Raw genomic sequence first — 13,277 nt, forward strand, 5'->3', positions numbered from 1 at the left:
ATTAAAAGCCAAGGTGACCACCATAGTTTCAAACAGGAAGCTGAGTACGTACAAAGCTGACCAAGTCTCCCAGATAAATACACTTCTTCTCAACAAAACCTTCCAGAAACAGCAGCTTGACTTTCACTATCCAGTCGTAGACTATCGCAGCCGTGAAAAGTTCAGGCCGAACCATAGAGGAGGAATTTGTTGCTGCAGGTTTGGGGAGGGAGATATTTGGGAGATTGTAGTCCCCTAAAGTGTCTTGTACATTTTCACATACACTTACCCATGATGGTCTTTGAAAGTGATCTCGTATACTATCACATAGAAAACTCAGAATTGTGGAATCTTTATCTTGTCTGGATCCTACCATTGAGTTCACACATTGTTATTTAACTGACTGATAGGAATATCCACGTAAATGTTACAGTTACTATAAACCCAACCCAGAGAAAGCTGAACTCATCCACGCTCTTCCTCTCAGGCTCCATCACTCCTTCCAGCTCTCCCCTGCACGCCTTACTTCATTCACTTTTCTGGCCAGGTCCGGCAAGTTTACTTCTTTACTATCCATACAAGCCTCTTTCTTTCTCACTTAGTCTAAGTTTTCATAATCTAATCTTCTATAATCCTTCCTTTGAATCATTTCAATAGCTTTCCCACCATTCTCCTTGTCCCAGTTTCACCTCTCTTACCCCTCTACAGACATATATCATTAAAAAAAAATTATCTTCCTACACTGCTGTCCAAGCAATCTTTCTAAACTGCAGGCGTGACCGTATCACTGTAGGTATTAAAACAATTCACAGGACCCTTATTACCGAAAGCTAAACCTGAAGCTCCTTATCATAGCACTCAAAACCCCTTCTTGGAGACTCATCTATTTTCCCAGACTGACTTCTTATCTCATTTTACCTCACCCCTTCACTCTCTGTACCCCCTCTCTACCATGTATGCATCAACTGGTAGAATTCTCACGCCATATTATTGTTTTTAGTGTCCACGTCTTCTATTAGACTGTGAGCTACTTAAAGACAGAAACTAGGTCTCACATCTGTGTCCTCACCCCCAGGAACCACATAGAAATTTAATAAATGTTGGCTTATTGACACGTCATTAAGTATCTTAAAAATAAACAGCTATTCTAAACTATTTTTACCATTATTTAATCAAAAAACTTCCTAGGACATGGCGTCCATGTTCATCACAATTTTTTAGCACCTGAAGGTATGCCTCCCAATTGCTAGTACATCTCTCTCTCCCTTCTGAACTGAAGAGGGAGAGAGTTATGAACTAAGAATGACTTTACAGAGGAGCTTTTCCCTGGTGGTCCAGTGCTAAGACTCTGCACTGCCAATGCAAGGGGCCTGGGTTCAATCCCTGGTCAGGGAACTAGATTCTGCACACCACAACTAAAAAAGGACCCTGCATGCTATAACTGGAAGATCCCACATGTCCAAATAAATAACTGTTTTTTAAAAAGAAAGAAAGATCACAAAGGTCCTGCTCACTCTTTAAAAAAAGAAAGAAGAAGAATGACTTTATAATAAGTGGAAAAATGGTTTTCATTAGCGTGCGTGCATTTTTCAGGTCTCCATCATTTCCACTAGACTTTATTGACTAAAGGACACATTCATCGGCACACACTGGCGCTCAGACAAAGCACGCACCTTCTACACAGCGACAGCCCTCCTGCAGCACCCGCGCGTACATGTCCGCTTTGGACTGAGACAGGAGCTGGTCCCCGGTCAGGTATGTGTTGTGGGAGGACGCGATGTAGTAGTTGCACAGGGGCTGATCCATGTCCTGGTACACTTCATAATGCAGGGGGTTAAAGATGTCACAAGCAGGACTGCGCATGAAGTTCGTGAAGCCTTTGGAAGAGAAAGGGAAGTGTTATAGCTTCAAAGCCAGGGACTTCCCTGGTGGTCCAGTGGTTAAGACTGCCTTCCAGGGCAGAGGGTGTGGGTTCAATCCCTGGTTGGAGAATTAAGATCCCACTTGCCTCGAGGCCAAAAAACCAAAATATAAAACGGAAACAATACTGTAACAAATTCAACAAAGGCTTAAAAAACGGTCCACATCCAAAAAAAAAAAAAAATCTTCAAAATAAATAAGTAAATAAAGCCTATATACTTACCTGACTCCAACCTGAGTACAAAAGAGATCAAAGTGTGTCCATAGTGCTTATCTTATTTACCTTCAGGACAACCTTTTCAGGGAATACTGAGGCAATAGGGGATTGCCCAGGTCAAGTAGTGTCAAAAACTGCAATATGACTTTGGGGAGTAGCAGTTTAAATGTAACCTAAAGAAAAACAGATTTCTTAAGAATCTTGATTAGGGGAGTGAGGGGCTTATTGCAAAGCTATTCAGTAACTTCCGAGCTCCAGCTGTGAGTATGCAGTGTGACCTACTGGGTGACTGATGCAATGTTAAAGCCATATTTATCCAAAGTGACACACTGATCAACAGCAATCTGATAGGCTGTTAAGCTGATTTGAAAAACAGTATTGTCTGTGTCATAGTGGAGGTCAAGGTCAGGAATTAGGCATAGCCTAAAATCAGGGTATGATTATTTGACTATGAAGCTGGTTTGGGAAGATGCTGCTAATGGCTAGCACATTTGATAAAAGTGATAAAGTGCTGTAAGATTATGTAGAAAACCCTATCAGTTTCTCTACAGTTTTTAAAAAACATAAGTGTCTGGGTAGGAGAGGCATTCATTAATACATCAAGAAATACGTAAATGTCCTACAAGTACTTAAATGATCACTAGGGTAAATCATTTCAGGTCTTCAAAAATCCTGTGGTAAAACCACCAGTAGATATCCTGGGAAACTCTGGAGAATTTCTTTATGCTCGTCTTCATGGTTATGGCCATAACTTAGAAAACATGTTTAATTCCATCTCTTAAGGCCCTACACCAAGGAAGTGATTCATTTATTGGTAAAGAAAGGTCCAAATTAGTTTATCTTCTTTCATTGTTTTTAAAATAGCTTTTAATTATATAAACATTAAATCATTTCTCTTCATTTTAATTAGTCTCTGTCCCCAGAAGTAAACATACAGTATCAAAACCCCCTTGTCCACACTGAACCTGTTTGGGGAACAGGCGGCCAACAATCAAAACTGGTGAGATAAACCATGGCTTCGGATGCTTTTGTGGGCAGTGGGGGGTGCTGGTGGTTTTTTTAATTAAGATTATCTGTTCTGCCTAGGACCTGTTCTCTTTTGGGTAGCAGGCTACAGTTCATTTCCCTATATATTTTAAATACATGGAACTTACAAATACATGCAGCTATATACATACCATTTCATTCATATGTAAAAACCTAGGAGCTAGATTCTGAGTATAGAACTGTGGGCAAATTACTTAATTTCTATAAGCCTCACTTTCTTCAACTATAAAATGAGATAGTTATTAACAAAATTATCAGTTCCTACAACCTCTCTACCACTACCAACTAAGTAAAACAAGTTAGTTGCCAACATTTTAAAAGAAACATATTTATTTTAAGACAAAATTCTCCTTCCTTAGGTTGAAACTATTTCTAAAAATTAGGTATTTAAGAAAAGTCAAAATATTTCTTGGCATATATCATACATAGTGGCATCAAGCTGACTTGCTCAGAGTGGAAAATGCTGTTGTCATTGCAAAAGTAAGAGAAACACCAAAATCATGACGTTTGATTTGTAGGAAATTATGTGTGTGTTGTGGATTTTGTTTGAATCATCTGTAATTTCATATCTCCTGATTTCTTTTGCTAAAAATTTTGCTAGAAGGTAACTTAACAATACTGAATGGAGAAATGAGAAATTAAGAATATTAATTATTTTACCTTCTATGCCAAGGACATTTTTCGCCTTATTTTCTTCAGAAACTTCAAATTTCCTTATGATGTCAATACAATAGTCTGTTGTCACATTTGTCATCTAAACAAAACAGAACAACAGTAGAATACCTGCAATTTCATGAGATATTTTCCTCCATGCTAAAAAGGCATATGGATTTTTAAAGTATTCTTGATACAATGCAAAATGGTGAAATGAGCAGTATTTGAGGTTACTTGTGTCATAACTACATAATCTTTGGAAAATGACTATGAACTCAGTATTCCTCTACATCTTTCAGACTTAATCAGTGAAAATAGTTCTTCAGCTATTAGACCAATGTTCTCCATGAAGCAATAAGATTAATAAAACCAGGTCAATAATCAGTGCAAATGCATGACTGAAATCCACTCACTATAAGTTAGTAGCTAGCAAAAGTAACGCCTTCAATACAAACACTGAAGTTGGCTAATCACAGATTGTATGTAAAAAGAAAATGACTCCCTACCAAAGCATAATGTTCTAGGTAAATCCACTGTGTGTATATATCTACAGATCCTTCCACCAATTCATGGGAGCAATCTGCCATAGTGATTCAAGAACATAAAGGTTAGCAAAAGAAAATAAAAAGGTAGGTGAGAACTCTGGAATGAGAATGCTTATATTCAAATCAACTGCCTCATATTAACATATAACATGTACTCTTAATATGCAAATATACTGCCTTACTTAAGAACACATGTAACAGTGTGTTCTTACATAAGTCACTTCCCTTCTCTGTGGCTACCTTATAAGGTAGCTGTGAGGATTAAATAGATTAATAATTCTAAGAAAAATGTATGGTACCCAAAAAAGCTGTATATGCTAATAGTACTGAATTAGTCTGAAGTTTGCTCCCTGATAACTCAGCTGGTAAGGAATCTGCCTGCAATGCAGGAGACCCCGGTTCGATTCCTAGGTCGGGAAGGTCCCCTAGAGAAGGGATAGGCTACCCACTCCAGTATTCTTGGGCTTCCCTTGTGGCTCAGCTGGTAAAGAATCCGCCTGCAATGTGGGAGACCTGGGTTCGATTCCTGCGTCAGGAAGGTCCCCTTGAGAAGGGAAAGGCTACCCACTCCAGTATTCTGATCTGGAGAATTCCACGGACTGTATAGTACATGGGATTGCAAAGAGTCAGACATGACTGAGCACCTTTTACTTTGCTGCAAAGACATTACAAGCTTAGTGTGTTACTAGGAAAAGCAAGGAGAAGCCAATGGCAGCCCACTCCAGTACTCTTGCCTGGGAAATCCCATGGACGGAGGAGCCTGGTGGGCTGCAGTCCATGGGGTCACAGAGTCGGACACGACTGAAGCGACTTAGCAGCAGCAGCAGCAGGAAAAGCAAACTCTGAGAATAATCTCTTTAATACTAACAAAGGATGTGATATTTTTATCAAAAATTCATTCAGTCCCACAATTGAACAACAATATTTAAATATACTAATGAATAACAGAAGATAAGTTGGGAGCCAGTATTTTATATTTCTATGATATTCTCAAAAATCCCATTACCTCTTAGGTTCAATACTTATGTTCTAGTGAACTCTAATTCAAACCATCTATTTAATATCATTTAAATTTTTTGCAGGGAAAAATAAGCTCTACAGTGCAACCATTTTTGCATGTTTGAAAGAGCACAGAATGCTTTGTTCCCCTAAGGCTAGCTGCATTCTTTGTATAAATTTTACAGTCTTTACTGCATGTAGAGGCCTCCTTAGCAGACATCACCCCAAAATACATAAATACATGATATGCTACCTGTGAGTAACATGACTGAGCCAGTCTGGCTTGTGACTAGCTCATTGATTCATCTGCTATAAGCTAGAGACTTATCACATGCAGTTTAAAAGATAAATAATTTCTCACAAAATAGAAAGAAATTGATTTAAAAAAATTATATGTTCCATTGGAAGACTGAGTTTACATTGCAATTATTTGGTTTATGAGACCATTTGTTCAGAGACATCGGGGCCTTGCACTAGCCTCAGATAGTCTACCAGGAGACTGTAAGATCTAAAAGCAAAATTCAAAAAACAACAAGAATAAAAAAATCCTGGCATCCTAGGATGGAGCTAATTGCCCATGAGAACACGTTACTAGCTCAAAACACAAAGACTGTGCTAACGAAAATCATCGTATTTGAAAAGTATTCATTAAATTAGTGAAAATATCAGTAGGCATTCTAGAAAGTCCACAATTTTCTGAGCACCATATAAAAATTAATGAGAGCTAATCGAAAATACAAGTATTAAGGATTAACTCATTGAAATACAGTAAAACCTCATAACAATGAGAATGGAAATGTAAGCAAATCAGTTCCCATCCCCTCTCCAGCCTTGCTTTCATTTAATTAACCTCCCAAGAGCAAACTCCTGCACTTAACACAATTGAGTTTTTCAGACCTCACTTGGAAAGTTATATTGGGATTTTACTGTATGAATGAAAGTTCAACATACGTTAATATTCTTTAGTGTCCTTTTCCCCCTTGTTTGAGTTCTATTTGACATGACTGATAAGACAAAATAGGAACATTTTCTCCCTCTTTCCCACGGAGTTGACTTGAAAGTCTTGCTTGCTATCAATATCTGAGCCCCTCACTGTCTCTTAACACCGACGATTGTTTATTCTATGTAAGGCAAGTGGTGTGAAAAAGAACTTGAGGAAAACTTGATAACATGTTCATAATGTAATCAATGTTGTGCAGTTTATTAAAAGTTCTTACATCCATAATCTTTATCGTTCTTGTAAACTTAGTATTTTTATCTTCATCTTGTAAGTAGGAAAATGGACACAAAGAATGGTTACCTATCACAATCAATCATACAATCATTAAAAGGCAGAACAAAGGTTCAAATTTCAACTTCCTGAATTCATTTCTGAAAAAGTCCAAAGCTTTTTCTTTTATGTTATATCTATTGTCTGGGTGTTTTTCTTTATTTCTACTGAGAAACTGAAATACTTTCAAAAGTTTATTTTTTTTTTTTTTAGTATAGCTGAAATTCCTGGATTTTAACTTAGCTTTTGAAATTTTTGTAACTTTCAAATCCATTCACTTGACTTCTTTGATGATTCCAGATCGGAATGATTCCCCAAACAAAATCATAGCATAATTTGCAAAGAATTTCAACATGGCTAAACTCTCTTCCCTTTATTTTTACCAAAGTAACATATTCATATTTAAGCCAGTCAAAACTAAGATGTTTATGACTAAAAGCAAAGTTTCCCCTCTATATATAGAGCCATTATCCAGAGGTAATAATGCCAACATCTCTAGATATTTCTCATGGAATAAGTCTTTATCTTCCTAATTATTATGTATATGATGCTATTTCCTATTTCATACACTTTAAACATTATATCATTTTACTGTTTGAAAAAAAGACAGCTCTTTGGGGCTAGTAAAACTTTCTCCCTCTATCCATCCTCCTAGTAGAGTTATATCTTAATTTTTATTAAACTGTTAATATAATTCTCCAGAGTATGCAAATGTTAACATTGAGTCTGTTGTATAATCTGGTTGCGCTTCTGCTCCTATAGAATTTTTTTCTGATTTAATTGCTGAAATTCCCATCTGTTTAATTTGCAATGTTCCTATCACAAATTTTTCCCAGTGACTTAATGGTATCTCAGTATTATTTTCCACATCAAGGCAACAGGTATTCCATGAGTTTAATTTTCTCCTCTATAAAGGTCCTCCTTCTTCCAGGCTGGTTGAGTTCTAGAACTTCACTCAGCTTTTTGTCCTAACTTCATTGTGTCATTCTTATCGAAGAGCAATTGAGAAATAAATTATTTATTTCTTGTATATATTTTTGTGTGTTATCTGTTTTTTTTAATTCTATGCACACATTTGGTTGACAAATTAACCAGACAGAAAATTCTAGGTCAGAAATCATTGCTTAATGTTTTTTTGGCTTCCAGAATTGATGTTGAGAAGTCTGAAGCCATTCCGATTCCAATTCTTTCTACAGGACCTATTTTTGTTAACTTGGTAAGGGATTTTTCCCCCCTTTATGCAAGCTTTTAGGGGTTCACTTTAACCTTAGCATTGCAAAATTTCACCATCTCTATGTGGATCTTTCTATATTCACTGTATTAGGCACTCAGTGGACGCTAGCAGTTTAGACACCCCTATCTTTTGGTGCTAATCATCTTTTTATTACTTGTTTGATAAACATCCTCCCTTCTATCTCATCTTTTTCTGGAACTCCTGTCATTCAGATAGCAGACCTTCAGGATTAATCTAATAATTTTCTTCTCATTTATCTATTTCTTTGCTGTTTGTTCTCCTTTTGGGGAAATTTTCTCAACTTTATCTAAGACAACTAACAAATTTCATTCCCTGCTTGTCTCTTCCTGAGTCTTCTTTTCTCATAGCATCTTGCTCTTTCTTAATGGCTGCAACGTTTTTAGTTACTCTGATGTATTAATGTCAGTTTTTAAAGTTTCCTTCCCCTGCATTGTCTCCTTCCTCTAAGTTTCTTGAGTTACTTGTTTGCCTTTGTCTCTTTCTTTATAGCAGAGGATTTCCTCAAACGTGTGGTAAGCCCTGGTTATTTAAAGCTCATTTTTTAAATCGACTATTTTAAAACCTACTTAAAACTAAGGCAAGGAAAAATTGGTTGAAAGCTCTGTGTTCTTGAGCAGAGCTTACTGACTAGTGAGCTTCACTGTAGAGTTCTCCGGTGGGACTCTTAGGAAATTTCTGATGTAAATATCTTTAGGGGGGATTTTTGCCCTTGAGTTTATTTCCTAGAGCTGGAGACACGGAGGGAGAATCCATTCTGTTTCTCTCCCTTGCTTCTGGTGCTGCTGGCAAACCCTGGCTTGAGGCTTCATAACTTCAGTCTCTGCTTCCATCTTCGCACAGCCACCTTCTTCTCTGTGTGTGTCTCTGTCTTCTTTTCTGTTGCTTATAAGGACACTCATCACTGGATTTATTGTACACATGAAATTTAGGATAATTTCACCTCAACACCCTTTAGTACATCTGCAAAGACCCTACTTTCAAATAAGGTCACATTTACAGATACAGGGAGTTAGGACTTGGACATATCTTTTCAAGCTACTATTTAACCTACCAAAGTTTATAATATTCCTCTAAGGAAATTTTTCCAGTGTTCTGCTTGGAAGGGATAAACCCAAGATCTGAACATTGGAAGAGGGCTGTGGGTCTCACACTTCAGCTCACAAATGTTCACTTAATCTTTGTACTCATTATCCATTTCCAAAACTTAAGAGACTTAAAACAACCACTACTAACTTGTTCACAACTATGTAGGATGGTAAGTGGGACTGGGTCCAGCCACACAATTATTCTGTTTTCACCTGGGCGTTTCTAGGTAAAAACAGGCAGCTAGTCACGTGACTACAGTCATATAGTCCAAAATGGCTTCACCGACACGACTGTGGTTGCTGTTGGCTGGGCCTCTTTATGTGGTCTCTCCTCCTCGGAGAAAGTACCCAGCTTCCTCACATGATAGTCTCACAGCCCCAACAGGGCACGAAGGGAACTGCCAAGACTCCCTGAAACCCACACTCCTTGTACATCAATTCTGCCACAATCCTCTAGTCAAACCAAGTCACGAAGTCAGCCCAGGCTCAAGGGGCAGAAAAAGAGACTCCACTTCTTGAGAAGAGGAGAAGCAAAGTCATGTTGTAAAGCAACACACATACAGCGACATGGGAACTACGGGAGCCATCTTTAAAAACCGCCTGACACATAAGGCTATGGTTCTTCCAGTGCTCATGCATGGATGTGAGAGCCGGACTGTGAAGAAAGCTGAGCACCGAAGAATTGGTGCTTTTGAACTGTGGTGTTGGAGAAGACTCTTGAGAGTCCCTTGGACTGCAAGGAGATCCAACCAGTCCATCCTGAAGGAGATCAGTCCTGGGTGTTCATTGGAAGGACTGATGCTGAAGCTGAAACTCCAGTACTTTGGCCACCTGAAGCAAAGAGCTGACTCATTTGAAAAGACGCTGATGATGGGAGGGATTGGGGGCAGGAGGAGAAGGGGATGACAGAGGATGAGATGGTTGGATGGCATCACTGACTCAATGGACATGGGTCTGGGTAAGCTCCGGCAGTTGGTGATGGACAGGGAGGCCTGGTGTGCTGCGGTTCATGGGGTCACAAAGAGTTGGACACGACTGAGTGACTGAACTGAACTGACACATCTCCTACGTTTCAGTGCCCTCGCTTAGGTGTGCCTGGTATGACTTAGTCCAGAGTCTTCTGGTCCATCCTCCTCCAGTCCTTATTTTCAGTTTCACACCAGGGTGTAGAAGGGACAGCTGCCCTTCTACCACAGGGAGGGGAGAGGATCTGGAGCCCGAGCAGCATCTGGATCAGACTTCCAACCAATGCTTGTGCTTTCAACCCCTGCTCCTCTCCTGCTTTCAGAGGATTGTGTGAATTTCATTCTTGAGCTTTCTTGGGTTCTTCCAGGCAAATGAACGTGTTTTGTGGTTTCTTGCTCAGTGGGCTTGGGTTTCAGTGCTCTGAGGTCTACCTTTAGATCAGACAAGTTTCAAGATTTTGCTGTTTCTGTATCCTCTCCTATTCTCTTTGTCCTTGCGGTTTTACAGGGAACAGGGGTCTTTTTACTATATTTTGGGGCAATTTCAGGAGGGAGCAGGGAAACATCTCTAGGTGAATGGTCATTCAGTTTCCAACTGAAAAAGACAACCGTGATAACTGTTTATCTCCCCAAAATGGCTACTCTAACTCATCCTAAAATTAAGGTACAAATTTCAAAGCATTTAAACACAAAGCTATTTCATAGAAAATGTCTTTTGGGAACTGTATTCAAGAGAAAAAATATTACAAGACACAATTACTCTGAACAGTCTCTCAACTGCTTTAATTGCAAATGATTAAGAAAAATGAAACAGATTTGGGAAAGGCTCTTAATGGAATGCTTTTTATGATGAGGAGAATGCTTTGGAAATAAAAAATGAAGGAACACTAACACCAGAAAGGGATAGTTCTCGCCGAGAAAAATTTATAATTATTTCCCACAAGAGAGGTGATATGAGAATGACCATGACTCTCACCAAATCAGTCTGGATTCAGTAAAGGGTAATGAAGGCAGAGGGCAAAAATGACACTTATATAATTGGATCAAAAGAATCAAGGGTATATTTCAACAGAAAAAACAAAAAAGCAGAATCAGCAACTGTTAGAACCATCACAAAGGGATAATATATAGGTCTGTGTCATACAAAGTTCAATAAGAAGAGGGTCTTCTAGCATGCGATCACAAAAGTTCTGAAAATTCCCCTGGAATTAACCAACCACATGCATATTTCAGATAAAAAGCCACGCATAAATAGAAATCTGCTTTTGACTCATCTATGGCAGTGCCTTTGCTCTTGGTTAACAGCTAGAAGCATTTGCAAACTATAAAGATGCTTCAATATCCCTGCCTTCTCTTCCTCACTCTTCAACACATAAGAAACAAAAGGACTTAAAAAAAGGTAGAGGCTTGCTAATAAGAAAGGCTGTAAAGGAGGGTGGAGGGAATGAAATCAGATTCTTACTCCTAAACCAAAACTCTGAAAAGAATCAAACACAAAATACATTCAGCCCCAGGGAAGGAATGCAGATGCAGATGTGGAGAGTGGACTTGTGGACACAGTGCGGCAGGGAGAGAGTGGGATGAATGAAGAGGGTAGCATCAGTTATACACGATCAGGTATAAGATGGATGGCTGGGCCCTTTCTTCTCTGCTAGAACCATCCCTTTCTGGGAGGTTCCTGAGTAGCACAGGGAGAGCGCAGTCTGCTGCTCTGTGATGACCTGGAGGGATGGGACGGGGGGAGTGGGGGAGTCTAGGGAGGGAGGGGATGTATTTATAATTCTGGCTGATCTGCACTGTTGTATGGCAGAAACCAACACAACACTGTAGAACTTAAAATATATATATATATATATATATATATATATATATATATATATGTATATACATATATATTTTAAATTAAAAAAAATAGAAAAACTGGAAAAGGATCTCAACCAACCCTTGTACTCTAGAATCACAGAGTAATGGACGTGTGTGATATTGATCTGTGGATGCAAGGAAGTGACGGAAGGGAAAATCCAGCCAACTGGCTTCTTCCCTAACTGGCACATCTTCGTGGATATAAAAGACAGTGAGAATTTCTCTGAGTACATCGTATTTTAAGGATGAAAGTCCTAATCAAACAGCAATTGGATGTGTCAAAGTCATCAATTCAATCTTCAAAGTGCTTCAGTGAAATAAACATGTCTGGCCTACAGGCCAATATTTGAATTCCCATAATCCTGGACAGCATATGTGGCCAGCAGTGATATTTCATTTCACAACTGAGTAAATCTGTAAAATTTGAATACGCTCGTGTCTACACCAATCTGATGCCATCAGAAATGAATGAATTACTGCCATATGGATCATCAACTTGCCTCAGATTTGTCACACTGTGAAAATCCCAATTCGAAACTCAAAACCCTACAAAACTCTTGACTAATGACTCTCCTGCTACACACTTAGATTATGTCCAATTTTTCTCTATGGTAAAAAATGCTGAAATGCACAACTTGATAACTTTTTTCTATGCACAACTATTTCCTTAGGATGAATTATTAGAAGTAAAATGGATTGGTCAAAGTTTTATATATTATGTAAAAATTGATAAATAATAAAACTACCTTATAGAAAGATTGTATCATTTCACAACTTCACCAGAAATATATGTATACCATGTTTCATACTATATTTTAACCTTTATTAATTTGATGCTGAAAAATGGTCTCTTGGTTTTACTTCACATTTTTTAATTACTAGTGAAGGACAAACATTTTTAATGTTATTGACATAAAATTTTTTATGTTTTGCACATTTTTCTACTGAGTATTCATTTCTCCCCTCAACAGTCTGTAGAGCACTTTCTACACTAGGGAAACTCACTATTTCTCTCTTTTGTACATTGTATTTTCCTAGTTTGAACCTGACATTCATTTTATGATGTTTGATATATTGGACCACATATAAAAGTTTCAGGACACTAATATTTTCTTTATGGTTTATGCCTCTTGATACACGATAATTTTTAAAAATTTATTTTGTGTTAAATTCACATGTAGCTTCAAGCTAGTTTAGAAAATTAAACTGGAAATGGGTAATCATCTGCCAGGAGCAGAAGTCACAGAACAGTGGTTTCTTTTTTGCCCAACTGAAATTTACTGGTTGAATGTCAATGTAACAAAAGGAGGCAAAAAACACATGCCCCTTAGCAAGTGACATCACTACTGCTATTCAGATAGACTGGGTAAATTCTGCAAGCACAAATGAATTTGAAGTCAGTATCTTTAAACATTTTAATTTTTCACACTGTTGTGCTTCCAAATATCTCTGTCAAAGGGCTTTCACATTCATCACCC

The 13,277-nt window shown here is 38.1% G+C and overlaps 1 protein-coding gene across 1 annotated transcript in view; it reads right to left on the minus strand.

Moving 5' to 3' along the window:
* The window catches only part of PLCH1 (phospholipase C eta 1), a 219,331-nt gene that overhangs the window by 61,246 nt on the left and 144,808 nt on the right, over positions 1-13,277 (minus strand). Inside the window, exons 8-9 of the mRNA XM_061168176.1 lie at positions 3,824-3,917; positions 1,653-1,856 (exon numbers count right to left, since the gene is read on the minus strand). Of these exons, the coding sequence (XP_061024159.1) occupies positions 1,653-1,856; positions 3,824-3,917 (298 nt within the window). The remainder of the gene's footprint in view (positions 1-1,652; positions 1,857-3,823; positions 3,918-13,277) is intronic.

The sequence above is a fragment of the Dama dama genome, chromosome 19 (assembly GCF_033118175.1).
Source record: "Dama dama isolate Ldn47 chromosome 19, ASM3311817v1, whole genome shotgun sequence".
In the NCBI taxonomy this organism is placed as follows: Eukaryota; Metazoa; Chordata; class Mammalia; order Artiodactyla; family Cervidae; genus Dama; species Dama dama.